Source organism: Lagenorhynchus albirostris, chromosome 18 (assembly GCF_949774975.1).
Source record: "Lagenorhynchus albirostris chromosome 18, mLagAlb1.1, whole genome shotgun sequence".
Lineage (NCBI taxonomy): Eukaryota > Metazoa > Chordata > Mammalia > Artiodactyla > Delphinidae > Lagenorhynchus > Lagenorhynchus albirostris.
The window spans coordinates 370898-391750 of NC_083112.1; the positions used below are offsets into that span (position 1 = coordinate 370898).

Consider the following 20853-nt stretch of genomic DNA (forward strand, 5'->3'; position numbering starts at 1 on the left):
TTCGAGGCAGTAGCCCTCTGTTTCCCCCTTTGCTTGGCAAAGTAATAAAGCTATCCTTTTCTACTTCACCCAAAACTCTGTCTCCAAGATTCAGTTCAGCACCAGTGTACAGAGAAGCTGAGCTTTCAGCATCATGTTCTCTGCAGTTCTGTAGTTTTCCTGGTCATATTTCCTATTGGTTTTCAAAGCCAGGTGTTCCGGGGACTCTGTCCTGTACAGGATCTAGAGGTCGTGATGCCAAGTGAAGGGTATTTCCTATACTCAAAAAAATGGGAGACACAAAGTTTTTGTGCCCAGGAGCCCTACAGGGCCCTGCTCAGTATCAGTTGGCATGCCTCATGTAGAGCTCAGCTCTCTCCCTCCTTTGTGGTCCCTCCTGATTCTGGATCGCTGCAGCTGGGGCGTGGGTCTTTCCTTGGCGAGAATGTGTCTCTGTCTCTCCTCCCTATCTTGATGCTGTCCTTTTCCCTTTGTTGTGGAGGCTCTGTTCATTGATAGAACAGAATTCTGTCAGTCCCTTAATTGTACCCAGTATTGTAGAGCAGCAGTCCCCAAACTTTTTGGCACCAGGGACCAGTTTCATGGAAGACAATTTTTCCATGGATGGGGTGTGTAGTGGGGGGTATATTTCAGGTGGTAATGCGAGCGATGGTTCAGGTGGTAACACGAGAGCGATGGGCAGCGGCAGATGACACTTTGCTTGCTCGCCCGCCACTCACCTCCTGCTGTGCAGCCCGGTTCCTAACAGACCGTGGACCAGTCCACACCCTGGGGGCTGGGGACCCCTCTTGTAGAGAATGCATTCCTATTGACACCTTGAATTATGTCTTATGGACTGTAATGGAATACCACTGTTTCAGGAGTCTAATAATAGCTAACCTTAAGCATGTCTAGACCCTGTATTAATTGCCTTAACAGGCATTATTTTACTTAATTATCACAGCAGACCTTTAAGCTATAGATAAAAAGTATTATTTAAAGATAAGGAAATTGAGTCTTCAAGAGGTTAAATATTTTATAATCCAGAGTAATACATCAAACTGTTGAACTAGGATTATTAAAGTTCTGATTCTGGAACCAGAGTTCTAACCACTATGGTTTACTACCCTTCTGAGAAATCTTTTTTATAGATTTCTTTTTATTGTGGTAAAATATACATTAACATAAAATTTATCATTTTTAAGTGTACAGTTCCATGGCTTTAAGTAATGGAACCTTTACCACTGTCCATCTCCAGAACTTTTTTATCTTTCTCAACTGAAACACAAAGTTTTATGGATACATGCCATAGATTTTTTGAAATGTTGTGAATACTTTACTTTCAGATGTTCAAAAGGTAATATTTTAAAGTGTGTATTCTTAATAAATCATAGGAAAACCTTAATGATGCTTGTATGCTAATAATAATAATTATTATTTATTTATTATAAATAAAAAACGATAACTAATTCAAGGCGTCACTGATAATATAAGCTTCTTAGCTCATAGAAACACTGTTTGGGCTTCTTAATAAATAGTTTTACTAAATCCTATTTGGTCAAACTACATACACAGTTGATTTCTTTTTTTTTTTTTTTTTTTTTTGGCGGTACGCGGGCCTCTCACTGTTGTGGCCTCTCCTGTTGCGGAGCGCAGGCTCAGCAGCCATGGCTCATGGGCCTAGCCACTCCACGGCATGTAGGATCCTCCCGGACCGGGGCACGAACCTGTGTCCCCTGCATCAGCAGGCGGACTCTCAACCACTGTGCCACCAGGGAAGCCCCACAGTTGATTTCTTTAGTTCACTCACATAAACCATTCAGTGTGAAAAGATTGGCCACATTGCTTATTTACTCAGAGGATGGGGCAGCGCTAATGAAACTCCACATCTAGAAGCCTTTTCTAGAGAGCCTTCAGAGCCTGCAGTATTTACTTGTAATCTCTTTAGTGGTACTAGTTCTTTATTCTTTGGGGGTGGATTTGATGGTTAGAAACATCTAAAGTCACTCAGTTTCGACTTTGCAAACGAAAATAGATGATGAAGTTGATACTCTGCTCTTCATTGATTTGTCAAATATTTATTGAACACTTTTTACCATGATTATTAAAAATAAATTTTCTAAAAATAATTGAGGCTAATATTCATGGGTAGTAATACAAATTAGCTTTAAATTCCAGAAAAAATCTTCCAAAAATATTTGGGCAGAGAAATCATCATTACAAAGGGACTGTTTGTATTTCCATTAAATATTTTTGGCGTGCCTTCTGTGAGCTGGGCACTATGCTAGGCATTGGAGATATGATGGACATAACACATACAACACATAATATACAGATGACCCTTAACTCAGGTTTGAACTGCACGGGTCCTCTTATACATAAATGGTAAATACATACTATGGCACTACATGTCCGTGGTTGGTTGTATCTGGATGCAGAACTACAGATATGCAGGGCCAATTGTGAAGTTACACACAGGTTTCTGACTGCACGGGGGGTCAGCACCCCTAACCCCCACATCGTTCAAGAATCAAATGTGTGTACACATAACACAAAATACACCATCCCTGCTCTCTGAGTTTATAGTGTAGTTAGCATATATGAAATGTATATACTAGCTTTAAAAAACTTAAAACACATCTACTTTTTTAAGAGTTCTCAGTGTAGCTTCAGAACAGATGTACATAAATAACTTAGCATGTAATTTGGGCCGTAGCTAGAATAGAGGGATGAATAAAAGGCTATGAAAATGGGGAAGAAAATTGTGAGAATAATACAAAGCCATGTTTAAATTGACTTCTCACTACATATGTAGTTGGTTGAAATATATTTTTATATGATGGTTCTTTTATGTTTCTATATCCTATGCTATTTGTTATAAAACAAGTTGTCATTTTTTGTTTTAGACCAGCTGGTGGGAGTGACAAATGGACAGCAACAGCCTGTGACTGTCTCTCGTTTTACCTCACTGGAGCCGTAGCAACCATCGTCATACAAGTGTGTGAACAGGTACAGTAGATGTGTACTGGTTATTTCATTGACATTTTCTACAAAAGCATTTATTTTGTTGAGAAAATAATAGTAAGCTATTTGGATTTTTTTTTTTGGCTGCATGGCATGTGGGATCTTAGTTCCCCAACCAGGGATCGAACCTGTGCCCCCTGTAGTGGAAGCGTGGAGTCCTAACCACTGAACTGTCAAGGAATTCCCTATTTGGATATTTTTTTGCATCATTTTTTTTGGTCTTCAAGTTATCACGCCTGTTTGGGAATTCGCTGGCAGTCCAGTGGTTAGCACTCCATGCTTTCACTGCCAAGGGCCCAGGTTCTGTTCTTGGTTGGGGAACTAAGATCCTGCAAGCCACACGACCTGGCCAATAAAAAACACTGTAAAGCCTGTTTCATAATAGATACGTACTGTAAATGATTATATGAGTGAATCAAAACATTTCTAAACTAATATTCTTGAGTTGATAATTTGCATATTAAAAACCAGAAGGTATGTATGCTAGAGTGCAGTTCTGAAGCCTTTGATATTCTTTACGAATTGGTAGTTAGGCTTCTAGTGAAATCATATTAACTGTACATCATAAAAGGTGTTTGTATGAGTGCCGATTTGAGAAGAGGATACATATATAGGACATGTCCTTTCAGAACACTAAGAAATATTTCTTGTCTCCTTAACTTTTTTCTAATTTGATACATTTTATTGCATTAATGATTAGAATTTTCTTGTAAGTCTTTCCATGTTAATTTTTTCTTTGTGTACTTCCCCCATTTTTATAATAACATATAAAACAGAATATATGTTTTGTAGTTCTTTCTTTGGCTTTTCACAGCAGAAGAAAGGCACACCTGTGAAAATATATTTTAGTTCTATAATTACAAAGAATTCAGGAGAATAGAGAACTTGTAATTGAGGATGTTTTCCTCCCTCCCCAATCTGGGATGGAAAACACAGTTTTCAGTCGTCCTTTTTTCTCCTCCGCTTGGTATTTTTCCCCTGGACAGTGAAGTCTTCCTGATAGACTTCACAAAACAACTGTCTTTCTCTGATGACTGTCTTCCATGCTGTTTTCTCTCTGATATGTTCCGATATCAAAATTACTTGTTTGGGAATTTTTCTTTCTGGCATGGAGAAATGTGGAGGGAATACCTGTGAAAAGTGTAATGTTTATACGAAGTTGCGTTTTTGTGTCTCATATTTACTCTGCTCTTAAATCACTGCAGGAAAACAACACAACATGGCCATTACCTGTGAAAATTTTCTGCAGAGATAAAGAAGGAGGGTTTGTTGATGTCTCCAAATATTTGATTAAAAGGGGTTTGGCTTTGAGAGAAACGAGGTATAGACTATTTTTTTAAAACAGCATTTTGTGATGGAGGCTTCTTATGTGTCTGTGTAAATGTTCGTATCTGTGTGTGCTCAGACATGAATTGCCTCTTGTTTGCTCTTAAAAATGATTTATAACCTAATCCTGAGGAGCCAGCTTAGAAGTAAATTCATTCAGAATTGCTAAATGTTTAAATCCCTAGACATTTTTGCTTTTATACTTCCCCCTTTGCTCTGGCACTTATCAGTACATTTTAAACTAAAGGAAAAGAGAATTACACAGTGGGTACCAGATCTGAACCCTTTGGCCTCATTTGCTTAAGCAGAAATGTTTAAGCTTTATGTTGGAAATTCTGGTAGGTATATACCAAAATATATTTGTGTGATATAGGTAGCAAATGAGTAGAAATGGGTAGCCAAAAAAGTAATTGAACAATATTTACATGTAAAGATCCTTTCAGATACTAAATTTGGGGTTTAAATACCTTTGATCCAAGGGGAGAAGGATCAGGATATCACTGTAACTCTAGTTTCCTCTTTATCTTTTTCCTTCTAGAGGTAGAGGTATATTAGAATTGCAGATACATGTTCCAAGTGGTCACCTTCTACCATACGTGGCCAGATCTCTTTTTTTTATCTTAGATTATTATACCTTACCTTATTTGGATCAGGACCCCAATCTTGATGAAATGGAAGGAGAATGAGAGATCAGAAATAATACGGAACCCGAGGTAGTTGGCCAGGTGTGGTAGATGCTGACTTCACTGCCTGGGCCTTGGCAGTTAGCCAGGCTCTGCATCTAGTCCTGCATTCACTGACTTCAGGCTAACACAGTTCCTCGCTGAAAGAAATGTTAAAGTGAAAAATGCTGGGCAAGTTTATATTAACTAACAATATCTGCCACTAATTTAATGTTCTTTTCTACTTTTCTGGCACTAAAACTACTACCTCAAGGCTGGGAGTGATGAGGGAGCAGGTGTTAGTTGAGGAATTATGCAGCTATTATCTTATCAGTGCTCATTTCCTTTTGAAAGAAAGAAAATACAGGAAAGTGGAAGAAACAAAAATCTGCCATCATTTTTCTAAGATAAAAATGTTAATATTTCCTTCTAGGGTTTTTTATAGGCATTTTTTTTAATTGGAAGGGAATAACAGGAAGTAAAGCAATTATGAATGAATATAGCATGTGTTACCACTAACACTTAATATCTGAATAGTATGGAAAAACTGTATTTTTTAAGGGACTCATTATCTTTGTATTATTTTATGAATGTTGATAACTTGCCACATGTATGATCTGTCTTTGGGCTAAACTAGAATCAGCTTGAAGCTGTTGTATTTCCCAATAACACCTAGTTAATTGTATGATACTTGGGATATACTTAATAGATTTTAAGAGAGAATAGCGTGTAAATATGGGATAGTAATTTAATGCATTTAAATGAAATTATATTGCTTTATTATCATCAAGCTCATGCATAATTTAAAATAATTTTCGTTATAACTTAAAGTATGCTCATTTTTATGTAACAAATTAGACTAGGATATCCTAGATTAATTAGACTAGACTGATCCTTCAAGTATATTTGAAGGATTCTTTTTATATTGTTTTCCCAGAATTTTTTTATTTGCTCATGGTTAGATATATTCTTTTTTGCATGTTACAGAACTAATAAATTACATAACAACCATTCATTATCCCAGAAGTCTCTGGAAATCCCACTGGTACAAGGAGAGTCAGTGGTTACTAAGTGTATTAAAATTAACTCTGACCCTGACAAAAAAGCTGCTGATATTCTCAGTGAACACGAGGTGTCTGAATTTAAGGAGAAAATTCTAGAACCAAGAACCACTGGATGCTATAAACCACCAGCTATTCCTAACCAGAAAGTATTTGAGGCAGTAGTCAGCTGCATTGGTGATGATGGAACTATATTTGTGGTACCTAAATTATCAGGTAAGATCTTTCACATTATGCAGTATTCTGTACAAGTGGTCGCTTTTACTACTAGAGAATTTTAATTGGAAGGGAATATCTCTAGTAAAATACACATGGATTGAAATTCCTTGGGCAGATATTTAACCTTTCTGAACCTCTTTTTCACTGAGTTGTTGTGAGGTTTGTAATGCATGAAAAGTGCTTTGCACAATGCCTAGCACATGAAAATCATTTATTGAGACATTGGGAATGGATAAACATTGGGCCTAAGATAAGCATGGTTATCCAGTTATACAAGTTTGGAGGCTCTCTAAGAAAAAAGAATACAAATGTTTATATTCATTTAAAAGTGAGAAAAGAAGTCACAACAAATGACTGGAGAGTCAGGGCCATTTGAGATTCAGGTCCTTCCTGAGATCTCTTTAGCTTATGTACTAACGCTTCCTTTCTACAACCTGAGTGTGTCCAGGACACTTGATGACTCACAGCAGCTCTAGCTTTCACGGGACTTAAGCTCCATTAGCTTCATAGTAAGTCCACCTACGGATAGGGGTATGGGGGCTACGAATTTGTTGAAATTTTTGTCTCATGTGTTGATCTGCTAAATACTGTTTTTTAATTTGAAAACCAGACTAAATCTGCGTAATTGGCTATTCTAGAAGTGAGTAGTGTTTCAGACTTGTAGCAACAGTACTTAATCCAGAAACTTTGCTTGACGTGTGTAAATAATCATAGCTAGAACTGGTTGCCAGATGCCTTACTTCCAATCTCCTGCAATACTGATAATGTGGGCTAGCACTATTACACCCAGTTTACAGAAGAACAGACTGAGGCTTATGCCCAGGAGCTTGCAACTAAAGTAGTAGAACTGTTATAGGAACTGACACCAGAGCTTGCCCTCTCTGGCATCAGTTATGGGCATATAAATTTACTGTGGAAATAATGAGCCAGTTAGCAGGAAGTAGCAATATTAGAATTTTAATATTATACCCGCAGCACTATGCTGTATCTAAGCATCAAATAACAAAGAGCTTTTAATGATTCTTGCACTTCCAAGATAATGCTTGTGTTTGTAACCATAGATCAGAATAATAATTTACATGTTGTTAGTCAGTAGTATGTTTCGAAACATATGGAAGCTATTGACTAAATTAGATTTTTATTAAAGCTCTATTATGTGGGGAGTGATTTTTAATTCCTTTTAATGTTATCTAAGTGATGAAGTTACTAAAGTTTGATGATGACTTCATTGGAAAATGGTAGGGAATTTTTCCTAAATGTTTTCTATTTTTAATAATTTCTTCAGAATTTGAACTAATAAAAATGATGAATGAAATTCAGAGTAATTTAAAATGCCTTGGTCTTTTGGAGCCTTATTTCTGGAGAAAGGGAGAAGCTTGTGCAGTAAGGGGGTCAGATACTTTGTGGTATCGAGGCAAAGTAATGGAAGTCATTGGCGGCACTATCAGGGTGAGTCTGAAATTCTTTTGTGACTATTTTAAGGCTAAGTGCTATAACATTAAGAGGTCTTTCAAGTTCAGATACATGAAATTTTGATTAAAACATCCTTTAATGAGTTCATTCATGTAGGAGAATCACTTAGATGCATTATATATTTATTTGTAATAAGAATTCCTCTTTTTATTTTCAAGTATATTTATTAACCTGAATAACAAAAGAATATTTCCAGATACGGATTTTTACCACTGAAACTTTAATGGTACCACTTATTTGTGATTGGCAGCCTTATTTGTGTGCATGGTGCTAAATAAAACAACTTATTTTCCAGTATATTCTATATCTCCTTAGTAAATTTGTTTACGGGACCCCCTAATTTACCCTTTCACATTAGGGTTAATTTACTCTTTCCGGAATACTAAGAATAGTACTTGAGTTTCATCTAAAATCTTCAGAAAGAGCTGCATACAGTTGACCCTTGAACAGCACTAGGGCTGGGGAGACGACACTCTCTGTAGCTGACCTGAGTATAATTTATATCATTCTTCCAAGTCCACGGTTCTGTGTCGCGGATTCAGTCAGCTGTCGATCATGTAGTGCTGTAGTAGGTTTTTACTGAAAAAAATCCATGTGGAAGTGGACCCTCATAGTTTAAACCCGTGTTGTTCAAGGGTCAACTGTACTTTGAAAATATGTGTATATAAAAATATAGATGGAAAATGCCTCCATTTACATTGTACTTTAAGTATAGCAATGAAATCAAGAGACATTCAGCCTGTGAAGATTTTGGTTTTAGGAGGGGAGGGAAAATTAAGAAGAAAAGTCTTTTGTTAATACTTGAACAGGAGATTATTATCTATTTGATGATGATACCTGACAATAACGTAGCACTTCAGGTTTCTAAGCTTTTTTCACATATGCATGTTTGTATTTTCTTATTCGTTTCCAACTATCATAGATGTAGATTACTATTCCCATTTTACCAGTAAGAAAATTGAAATTTATGTTCAGTGATGTGTCTGAGGTCAACATGTCAGTGGGTGGTGGTACTAGAATTCATATCTAAGCATCTGATTCCAAAATTTCTGATCTAAGCCTTGTGCTTTTTGTGCTGGAATACAGACTTTACAGGGTTTTGTGGGTTTTTTTCCTGGAAGGTATCTTTTATTTTTATTTTTTAAAATTTTTATTGCAGTATAGTTGATTTACAATGTTGTGTTAGCTTCAGGTATACAGCAAAGTGATTTAGTTATACATATACATTTATTTATTTTCATAGGTTTTTTAAAAAAAATTTATTTATTCAATTTATTTATTTTTGGCTGTGTCGGGTCTTTGTTGCTGCACATGGGGTTTCTCTAGTTGGCCGCGAGTGGGGACTACTCTTTGTTGAGGTGTGCGGGCTTCTTACTGTGGTGGCTTCTCTTGTTGCAGAACACAGGCTCTAGGCGCGTGGGCTTCGGTAATTGCAGCACGCAGGCTCAGTAGTTGTGGCTCGTGGTCTCTAGAGCACAGGCTCAGTAGTTGTAGCGCACGGGGCTTAGTTGCTCTGCAGCATGTGGGATCTTCCCAGACCAGGGACTGAACCCATGTCCCCTGCATCGGCAGGTGGATTCTCAACCACTGCGCCACCATGGAAGCCCTTCATAGATTTTTTTTTTTTTGCGGTACGCGGGCCTCTCACCGTCGTGGTCTCTCCTGTTGCGGAGCACAGGCTCCGGACGCACAAGCTCAGCGGCCATGGCTCATGGGCCCAGCCGCTCCATGGCATGTGGGATCTTCCCGGACTGGGGCACGAACCTGTGTCCCCGACATCGGCAGGCGGACTCTCAACCACTGCGCCACCAGGGAAGCCCCTTCATAGGTTTTTAATAGAAGTACGATGGTTTCAAATTTTGGGTTACTATTTAGGTATATGGATACTCAACAGATTCATGTGTTTATATGCAAATGAGTCTATTTTCACATACATTTGAATTGTTCAGATAACTTTTTTAATCTAAAAGTAAATTGAAATTCAATTCTCATTAAGTTATTAAATTCATAATCTTTACATATATAGGATCCAAATAAGATAGTGGTGAACTATATTTTTTTCATACTTTCTAATATCTCTTTTTTAAATTTGAGAGTATTTTGATATTTTAATCATCATTTTTAATTATTTTCCTATGCATTTCAAGTATACACAATAAATTTTTCATTCCTTAACCTGATATCTTTCAAGGTTATCCTGTGATCCACATTAAGAAATAGACATTACATGTAACTGTACGTACCCTAACTACCTGTGAAGTACTCAGATAATTTTTATTCAATTCTATTTCATTTTTTTAATGCTGACTGCCAAGACAGCCCAATTAAACAGTGATATGTTCATTTCATTAAGTTGGGGTAACAGAAGTAACTTATTGACATTCCTTATTCTTGAAACAATTTAGAAACTGAATAATCAAAATTAAATAAAGCATTTTTAAAAATGGACTGTTGAGGACTTCTAGTTTCTGGTTCCACATTTAAGAAGCTTTGAAGTTGCCACACCATCCTAACAGCAAATAAAAAGCTGAACAAACTGAAAAATCTGTAACTCTTCTTGTATCTGTAAGAGAGGGAGTACAAAGGGCAAACCACTGCCCCAACAGTTAGAGAGTCAGGTGAATATAGGGAGTCACAGCTTATGGGAGCAGAGACTGACGACCAGAACTCTAATGGAAGAATTGCTGGAATTTTTTTTTTTTTTTTTTTTTTTTTTTTTTGCTGCACCACATGGCTTATGGGATCTTAGTTCCCCAACTGGGGTTGAACCCGGGCCCTCGGCAGTGAGAGCCTAGAGTCTTAACCATTGGACTGCCAGGGAATTCCCAAGAATTGCTGGAATTTAGTGTGGACAACTCTGAGAGGCAAAAACTCCAGGGAACCCAGTCATCAGAAGGTTCCACACGGTTCTGTGAGATTTATCTCCAAGAGCTTGACCAGGTTCTCACATAAATATCAGAGATGCTTCCAGCAGAGGAAGGAGAAAAGGAACCATTTTGAAATATGCTAGAGCATTCTGTTTTTCTTCATAAGGCCTGCACTCAGGAGACAGTAGTTAAGCAGGGCCTAAGCATCTGGGGTATTACCAGAGCCTAATCAACCTGGGGGAAAGGAAATTACCCAATTCCAGTTAACTCTAGCTTTCCACATGGGAAAAAGACCCAACTCCAGCTCACTATATAATCCTTTCCCACTTTAGGGAGTAGAGCAAAAAACTGAGAAACACTTGTGAAGTTCACAGTCTGAAAGCATAGTCTCAGTGAAAGACTGAGACGTAATCATAAGACTATAGAACATTTCCCCTCCCGCCACACCTTCCTACCACATTACTGAAGGCCCATTTATAGCAGTTCCTTTTACACAGTACATATCTGGCTATCAAGAAAAAACTACAAAACAGTATGATATTGGCATAAAAAAAAGATGCATAGATCAGTGGAATAGAATAGACAGCCTAGAAATAAACCTATGCACATGTGAACAATTAATTTATGACAAAGCCAAGAATATACAATGGGGATAGGACAGTCTCTTCAATAAATGGTGTTGGGAAAACTGGACAGCCACATGCAAAAGAATGAAACTAGACCACTGTCTTAAACAGTACACACAAATTAACTCAAAATAGATTATAGGGCTTCCCTGGTGGCGCAGTGGTTGAGAGTCCACCTGCCGATGCAGGGGACACGGGTTCGTGCCCCGGTCCGGGAGGATCCCACATGCTGCGGAGCGGCTGGGTCCGTGAGCCATGGCCGCTGAGCCTGCGCGTCCAGAGCCTGTGCTCCGCAACGGGAGAGGCCACAACAGTGAGAGGCCCGTGTACGACAAAAAAAAAAAAGAGTAGCTATAATGATTTCAGAACAGATTCAAAGCAAGGAAGGTTATCAAGGAAAAAGGGCATTACATAATGAAAAAGGGTCAGTTTTCCAAGAAGACATAAAATTCTGAATGTCTTAATAAATTCTTAACATGGCCCTAAGAACAGAGAGTCAAACTACGTGAGGCAAAAACCAGTAGAACTGCAAGGAGAAATAGGTGTATCCACTATCATAGTTGGAGACTTCCAACCCCCCCCCCCAAATCAGAAATGGACAGATCCAACTGGCAGAAAATCAGTAAGGACATAACTGAATTCAGCAACAACATCATCAACTGCATATAATTAGCATCTATAGAATTATTCCTCCAACAACAGCAAGATACACATTGTTAAGCTCACATGGAATATTCACCAAGATAGACCACATTCTGGGCTGTAAAACACACCTTAAATTTAAAAGAATAGGAATCAGTGTTTGCTGTCAGACCACAATAGAGTTAAACTAGAAATCAGTAAGAGAAAGACAACTGGAAAATCCCAAAATGCATGGAGATTTAACAGCAAACTTCTAAATAACTCATGGGTCAAAGAAGAAATCTCAAGAGAAATATTAAAATATTTTGAACTAAATGAAAATAACTTACAAAATTTATGAGATGCAGCTAAAGCAGTTCTGAGGGGGAAATTCATTGCATTGAATGCACACACGCGCGCGCGCGCACACACACACACACACATATATAATAAAAGAAGGAAAGTCTAAAATCAGTTATCTATGTTTCTACCTTAGAAAATTAGAAAAAGAAAAAAAAAGCCAAAGTAAGCAGAAGAAGAGAAATAGTAAGAGCTCCTGACCAGGTAGAGCTGAAATCTGTGAATCCCTGAAAACAGGAATTTAAGGGAAAAAAATTAATGAGATTTAAAGTTGGTTCGTTGAAAAGTTTGATAAAATCGATAACCCTCTGGCCTGGCTAGCCAAGAAAAAAAAAAGAAAAACGACACAAATTACTAATATCAGAAATAAAAGGGATATCAATACAGATTTAATGAACACTGAAAGATAAAGGAATACTGTGAACAAGTATACCCACACATTGGATAACCTAGATGGACTAGACCACGTACCGCAAAAAAAAAAAAAGCAAGAGACTCATCAAAAAGCTCTTGGAACTAGTAAGCAATTACAGGAAGATTGCAGAATATAAGGTTAATATACATAACTCAATTTCTTTCTCATATACTAGCAGTGAACAGATGGAATTGGGAATAAAAAACAATACCATTTTACGTTAGCACCTCCAAAACAAAATACTTAGGTGTAAATCTAACAAAATATATACAAAGATATATAAGAGGAAAACTGCAGAACTCTGATGAACAAAATCAAAGAACAAAGTTAATGGAGCAACACTCTGTTCTTGGATAGGAAGACTCGATGTCAAGATGTCAGGTCTTTTCAACTGTATTTATGGATTCAGTGCAATCCTAGTCAAAATTCCAGCAAGTTATTTTGTGGATATCAGCAAACTTTATTCTTAAGTTTATATGGAGAGACAAAAGAGTCAGAATAGACAACACAATATTGAAGGAGAAGAACAAAGTTAAAGGACTGACAACGCTAGGCTTCAAGACTTAGTATAAAGTTAACCGAGACAGTGTGGTATTGGCAAAGCAAAATACAAATAGATCAATGGAATAGACTAGAGAACACAGAAATAAACCCACATAAATATGGTCAATGATCTTTGACAAAGGAGCAGTGGCAATGCAACTGAGCAAAGATAGTCTCCTCAGCAAATGGTGCTGGAACAATGGAACATCCACATGCAAAAAAATCTAGACACAGATTTTACACCTTCCATAAAAATCATCTCGAAATGGACTACAGACCTAAATGTAAAACATAAAACTGTAAGACTCCTAGAAAGACAACATAGAAACATAGATGACCTTTAATATGGCAATGACTTTTTAGATACAGCACCAAAGACATGACCCATGAAAGAAATAAGGTACAAGCTGGACTTCATTAAAATTAAAAACTTCTCCTCTGCAAAAGACAATGTCAGGATAATGAGAAAACAAGCTAAACACTGGGAGAAAATACTTGCAAAATACACATCTGATAAAGGACTGTTATCCAAAATATACAAAGAACTCTTAAAATTTAACAGTAAGAAAACAAGCCAATTTAAAAAATGGACCACAGACCTTAACAGATACCTCACCAAAGGAGACATACAGATGGCAAATAAGGATATGAAAAGAAGTTCCACATCATATGTCACCAGGGAAATGCAAGTTAATACAAGATAGCACTACACATATACTAGAATGGCCAAAATTTGGAACACTGACGACACCAAATGCTGGTGAGGATATGGAGCAACTGAAACCCTCCACTGCTGGTGGGAGTGCACAGTGGTACATCCACTTTGGCAGACAGTTTGATGGTTTCTCAACAACTAAATCTACTCTTAACATATGATCCAGCAGTCGCACTCCTTGGTATTGTTGACCTGAAATAAACAGACTGCCAGATACTTCTCCAGCAAAGTTGGGTTTATTCAGGATCAGCAGAGAATTACAATTCAGGGTCTGCAGGAACGTGCAAGTTCCTGCAAAGCAAGGAAAGGAGAACACGTTTATAGAGAAAAAAAGGAAGTGGGTATGGCTCTAGTAAACAAAGAGTCTGTGGCTTTTCATTGGCTGAGTCCTTCCCAAGAAAGAAGAAGAGTCTGTATTCCTCCTGTTGGGCTCTGCTATCATCAAAGGACATGGAGCTCCCCCTTTCTGATCTCCCAACTCTGTTTAAGTGAGGTTTCTGTTTATTAAATTTTTACAGTATTTACCCAAAGGAGTTGAAAACATGTCCACACAAAAACCTGTTTATAAGAGCTTTATTCATAATTGCCAAACTTGGAGGCACCCAAGATGTCCCTCAGTAGGTGAACGGATAAATAAGCTTGTAGTGCATTCATACAATGCAATATTATTCAGTGCTAAAAAGAAATGAGCTATCAAGCCATGAAAAGCCATGGACGAACCTTAAATGTATATCACTAAGTGAAAGCAAGTCTGAAAAGGCTACATATACTGTATGACTCCAACTATATGACCTTCTAGAAAATGCAAAATATGGAGATAGTAAAAAGATGTTTGCCAGGGGTTGCGGGGAGGGAGGACAGAGGATTTTTAGGGCAATGAAAACACCCTTTGTTTTCACAGAGCATCTTTATACATTTGTCAGTCCCACAGGGTGTACATCACCAAGTGAACCCTAACGTAATCTGTATGGACCTTGATTTTGACGTATCCATGTAGGTTCATGATTATAACAAATTACCACTGTGGTGCAGGATGTTACAGTGAGGGAGGCTGGGGTGTGAGGGAAATCTCTGTACCTTTCTCTAAATTTTGCTGTGAACCCAAAGTTCTTTAAAAAATGAAGTCTTTAGAAAGTTATTTTACAAAATTTGAGGAACATTGGATGACTTAAAAACAAGTTTCTTTCTCATAGGACTTCTCAGAACCTTTATTATGCAGTGTGATTCTCCAGGAAGGAAACATTACATGCAGTGTTTCCCAAACTGTGAAACTGAGGAATACTGAGAAATGTTCTTTTATTAAATGGAAATCAGGACTTCTAAAATACTTGGAAAAACAAAAGAAAAATTTTAAACCTCCTCCAAAAAATTGATTATTCTCAAGAAAAGAAAAAGCTTTTGTTCATTTGTAAGAAAACCTTTTGACAGTGAGGTTTGATACACTATGGGATGAGGAAATACAGTGTTACTTTTTTTCTAGAGATTTTTTAAATCCAGATTTATATCTCCTTCTAGAATGTCTTTTCTTTTTTATTCTCTTTAATACCAGGGAGTCCTTTCTGTCCCCTAGTTTTTAGTAGTATGTTTTAATTATGAACTTTGTCCTGTTTCAGGTACAATATTTAGATCACGGATTCACTGAGAAGATTCCACAGTGTCATCTTTACCCTATTTTGCTATATCCTGATACACCCCAACTTTGTATTCCTTGTCAGCTCTATAATACCATACCTGTGAGTAAACAGGGATTTATAGGATGATTAATTTTAAAATACTGTCTTTATTAACAATAGTTTTCTAGAAATTAGAATGTAAGATGAAATCCCTTTCAGTGCAACAAAAATAATATTTAGAAATAAGCTTACAAAGATAGCTAAAGGGCCTTTAGGAAGAAAATGACAGAATTATACTGAAGGATATAAAAATATCTGAATAAATTAAGAGAGATAATGTCTTCATAGATGGGAATTTTGTTTGGAATTGTTAATTTTTAGTTACGGTTCAAATAAAATTTCAAGAAATTTGAAGCTGGATCAGAGAAGGGAATGGTATATTAATTATCTCTTGCTATATAACAAATTAAGCTTAAAATTTAGTGGTCTAAATCGACAATAAGCTTTTTAAAAATTTCATACAGTTTCTGTGGCTCAGGCATTGGGAACAGCTTAGCTGGGTGTTTTGGCTCAGGGTCCCTGATGACTCTGCAGCCAAGATGTGCACCAGAAATGCAATAACCCAAAGGACTGACTGGGCTGAAGAACCTGCTTCCATATGCTCACGTACAGGGCGCTGGCAGGAAGCTGGGCCTCCTCGTGGGCTTTTGGCAGGAGGCTCCAATTTCCTGGCCAAGTGAACCTCTTAACACATAAGACGTAATAGTCACTGCTCCTTAATAAATACACATTGTAGTCAGTATACAAGCACTGCTTTGGCATATTGGCCTCTTTTAAAAGTTTTATGATGCTTTGTTTTTAGTGCAGGTTTACCTTTTTAAAGCATAAAATGCTTTAAGAGAGTAACATGGGGAGAAGCTGAGACAAATTATTAGTTTCTTAAGATCATTTTTATCATATACCCATGATATTCTCTGAAAATTGCCTATATATTTTGTCCTTCTCTCTAGTGTTATCTGTTTATGGCTACTTTTGTGTATCTTCATTTACTTCCTGCTTTTATTTTGTGAAAGAATCTGAGTTTATTAATCCCAAATAGGTCGGGAATGTCTGGCAACCAGATGCAGTAGAACTCCTTCAGGAACTGCTTTCAAAGAGAGAGGTGGAAGTTCACATTATGGTAATTTGTATTTAAAGCATATATCATTGGGACTTCCCTGGGAGTCCAGTCGTTAAGACTTTGCCTTCCGATGCAGGGGCTGTGGGTTTGATCCCTGGTCGGGGAGCTAGGATCCCACATGCCTCTCGGCCAAGGGACCAAAAAACAGAAGCAATATTGTAACAAATTCAATAAAGACTTTAAAAATGGTTCACATCAAAAAATCTTAAAACAACCAACTTGAAAAAAAAATTAAAAATAAAGCATATATCATTGATTTAGTTAATTAGCCATAAAGTGTTACAGGTAATATAATTTGAGGGATTTTTTTATGAAGAACTATGTTCCTGTGTGATTATCAGTTACTCGTTAACATAAAAGAAGTTACCACTTTGGTTCCTAGGCTCATTTTAAATAAACCTAATTTTGAGCAAGTTCCTGAGAACTTCCATAAGCAAGTAACTTGGAAGATTCCTTATTAACAACTTATTTTGACACAAGGAGAGTACTAAGGAAGTAGAGATGTTTATAAACACATGGTAGTTTTCAGGATGGTGCTGTGTGTGTAGCACTGTGTTAGGTGCAGGTAATTCCCGTCCTCAAGGGCCCTGTCTAGTTAGTGAAACAGTGAGACACAAGACAAAACCCTAAAGACTTTACACCACAACTTGCTGAGAGCCAGGCAGCTGGTAAAAAGAGTGAGTGTAATAGGAATGTAGAAATGGGAGTTGATGAAGTGCTCCTGACCAGGTAGGTGCGGAGACAGAAATGGGAAATGCATCTGCTAGAACAGTAGAAGTTTTGGGAGGAGCAGCAGTGCGAATAGGGTTTAAGAGAAGTAGACGTCAGGCAGGAGGCCCCGCTGGGGGTTCTTGAGCAGTGAGGCAGTGAGAAGATTCTCCTGGAGCTGTGTTGGAGGGTTCAGGCAGAAAGATAGAAAAACTTTAAGGAAGTGTTTCTGTATGAAAGGTGTGATGGCAGGCTAATAAAGACCTAAAAAGAGCCACAGACGCACTTAAATAAGAAAGTGGAGAAGCCTCTCCGCCTCTGGTTATTCACAGCCTCTGTGGACAGTCACGGAAGTCCTGCAGAGATGGGAACTGTTCAGGTTATCCAGGTGGCTTTCTTTACTGCTTAGCTTATTAGCCTAGGAAAACAGTGTGGTGTATACCAAGGTACTGGATTTCTCAGAAACCATGCCTGTGCCTGCCCTTGCAGCCCTGCTGCCGTAGCGGACCTTCCCCAGAAGTGTTCCTCCTACCTTACGTGCTCATGGCACGGACCCGGTGCCTCTTACCTGCTGGGCTCTGTCCTGGGCCTGCAGGCGCAGCAAGAGCCGAATAGAAGCTCCTGCCTCCGTTGAGCTTCCATTTTAGTGATGGGAAGTAAAATGAAAAAAATATATATATATATATGATATGTTAAATAGTAGTGCTGGCTAGAAAAATGAATTCGGAAAGGCTGATAAGGAGAGGTGGGTGGGGGAGGAGATAACATTTTAAATACAGTGGTCAGAGAAGACATCCCTTAAAAAATAAAATTTGATTGAGACTTCCGAGTGTGAGAGGACACACCACGCCGTTACCAGATCAGTGCAGAGAGCCGCAGGGCAGGAGACGCCTGGAGTGCCCAAGGAGCAGACGGACGGACGGAGGTGGGAGGCCACCTGTGAGAGGTGCAGTTGTCGCTGCGCGGAGGTGGATGTGATCTGACCTCACAATCTACTGTTTTCACTTTGCACTGGTGAAAACTGGACGGTAGAAAAAGGTAGAAGCAGGAGATCAGCTGGAAGGCGATTACACTTAACTCTGAGTTAGGACTAAGGTGGTACCGAGTGGAAACAGTGAGGAACGATCAGCTTATCAGTCATGTGCATTTTGGTACCTAATGTTTGAAAATGGACCCACGGGTTTGAAAGCCACTATATGACTCCTAGACTGTTGTTAATTTCTTCTGATTCCTGCCATTTTTGGATTTTTAACTAAACTTCATTTCTTTACCCCTGAGCATAACTTTTTCTTTCTCCTTCTACTTAGTATAAATTATTAGTATTATCTAAAGATGATGTATAGCAAATTGTTTTCTTTACATAACTAGAAAACTCTACCTTATGGACATGTAAATATATTTTATAAAAACCAGAGTAGTAGTAGCATTATTGCCTTGTTATCTGCCAAAATACCAGGAAGAAAATTTTACAAAACGAGTCACTAGTCAAACTAGTAATACTGTGATTGTCAGAAATCTAATTTCATTTTTGCTGACTGTAAAATTTTAATCTTCAAGCAGACTTTATTTTTATAGTAATAATCTCCTTTATTGAACTTAAATAGGAATTACCAGAAAATCCATGGGAGAAATTATCTATTCATCTCTATTTTGATGGAATGTCACTTTCTTATTTTATGGCACACCATAAGTGTTGTACTTTTGAACATTCTGAGGAAATACTGAAGGAAGTAAGTGAACTATTTTTCTATAAAATTCTAAACTATAGAAAAAGAAACTGGTTAAAATGTCATATTTTGTCTTTTGCCTCAAGCCTTCCATATAGTTCTACATGCCTGATATGTTAAGAGGGTCTAGAGGATTTGTAAATTCTTTGAGAAAGCAATACCCTATATCATGCTTTATAAAGTCCTAAAAAAGACTTCAGTTGCATTAAGAGTCACTTAGTTTTCTATATCTTCAAACCTAATGAGAAGCTCATATGTTCTCTAACGTTGTTTGAATATAGATGTAAATTATAAAATCATAATGGAATTCACTGCCAGAAATGACTCTCTCCCAAGATAAAATGGTTTTGCCTTATATTCAGTATTATAACATTTCCCCCAGTTTGCTTTCTTACAGGGAACTCAGAGCCAGATTTTAAGCTTAGCTTCAGTAAATAGCCCGTTCCCAGTTGCCTGGTGCTTCTGTTTTTAATATTTTAAAAAACATAATTAGTCTGTTACAGATACGATTTCACATTGCAGGCTGCCACAAATACTTTATAGAAACAGGGTACTCATAAATAAGAATGTGAACATTTTATATAGCAAGATATTTTTAGACTTGCAGTTCACTTGTTAGGTTTCTGAAATTCATTTTAGTGATAGTACACAACCAAACAGTGGATGTTCAGTTCAATATAGGAAACTACTTTCTTCTCTCAAATAGGAAACTATGACATAACTTTGTACATGCAATGCTCACAGCCAGTTGTTTCTTTTGAGCATAGAGGGTGTGTGTGTGTGTGTGTGTGTGTGTGTGCGCGCGCACGCGCGCATGCGTGCCCCCACGTGTTTGTGTAAAGGGTGTTTCATCTGTTAAACAGGTTTTATAAAGATTACTTAGTCTCTCTGCCAGGTGTACTCTTCAGTGTGAACATTTAAAAGGAAAGGTAAGAGCTCCCACTCTTATTATAAACTAATGACAGTTGACATGCTTTTAGCATAATTTTGAGGATTCTTGTTGCAATATTAAGATCACTCAGAACACTAAATTTTCCCATAGTTAAGCTGAAATGAATGCCAACAAGGTCATGCACGCAGTTTTTGTGGGATGAAATATGAAAGTGCCTTAAAACAATATTACATAGTTAAAGATAGTTTTATTCATTAATAATACTATATTATTTCAGAAACCAACAGATTACAATACAAAGTGTGAGGAAGAGAGATGGGAAATAAGGTTTGAGGTAAGTTTCAATCCAAATATTTTGAAAATTTGGACACTTCATCAGTACAAATAATCTGATACAAGATCAGGTAGGTAAGCATAACAGCTTTATTAATTTACATACCATAAAGTTCAACTGTTTAAAGTGTACAGGTCAGTGGTTTTTAATATATTCATAGAGTTGTGCAATCATCACAACGATCTGATTCCACAACATTCCGTCTCAGAAAGAAGCTCCATACCAGCAGCGGTCACTTTCCATTTCCCCTCCCCCAGTTTCCTGGAAACTTTCTGTGGGTTTGTCTATTCTGGACCTTTCATATAAAGGGAATCACAGCCCTTTGTTACTGGCTTCTTTCATTCAGCATAATGTTTGCAGGGTTGAATCATGTTGTAGTATGTGTCCTTTTTATTGCTGAATAATATTCCATTATACAGATACACCACATTTTGTTTATCCATTCATCTGTTGATGGATACTTGCGTTGTTTTTACCTTTACAGATAGTGAATTAAAGCAACTATGAA

General features: G+C 37.5%; 1 protein-coding gene across 1 annotated transcript in view; it reads left to right on the plus strand.

Moving 5' to 3' along the window:
* The window catches only part of RNF17 (ring finger protein 17), a 102980-nt gene that overhangs the window by 72708 nt on the left and 9419 nt on the right, over positions 1 to 20853 (plus strand). The window contains exons 21-28 of the mRNA XM_060128932.1: positions 2886 to 2988; positions 4209 to 4324; positions 5979 to 6268; positions 7557 to 7720; positions 15505 to 15624; positions 16604 to 16684; positions 18997 to 19122; positions 20289 to 20345. Of these exons, the coding sequence (XP_059984915.1) occupies positions 2886 to 2988; positions 4209 to 4324; positions 5979 to 6268; positions 7557 to 7720; positions 15505 to 15624; positions 16604 to 16684; positions 18997 to 19122; positions 20289 to 20345 (1057 nt within the window). The remainder of the gene's footprint in view (positions 1 to 2885; positions 2989 to 4208; positions 4325 to 5978; positions 6269 to 7556; positions 7721 to 15504; positions 15625 to 16603; positions 16685 to 18996; positions 19123 to 20288; positions 20346 to 20853) is intronic.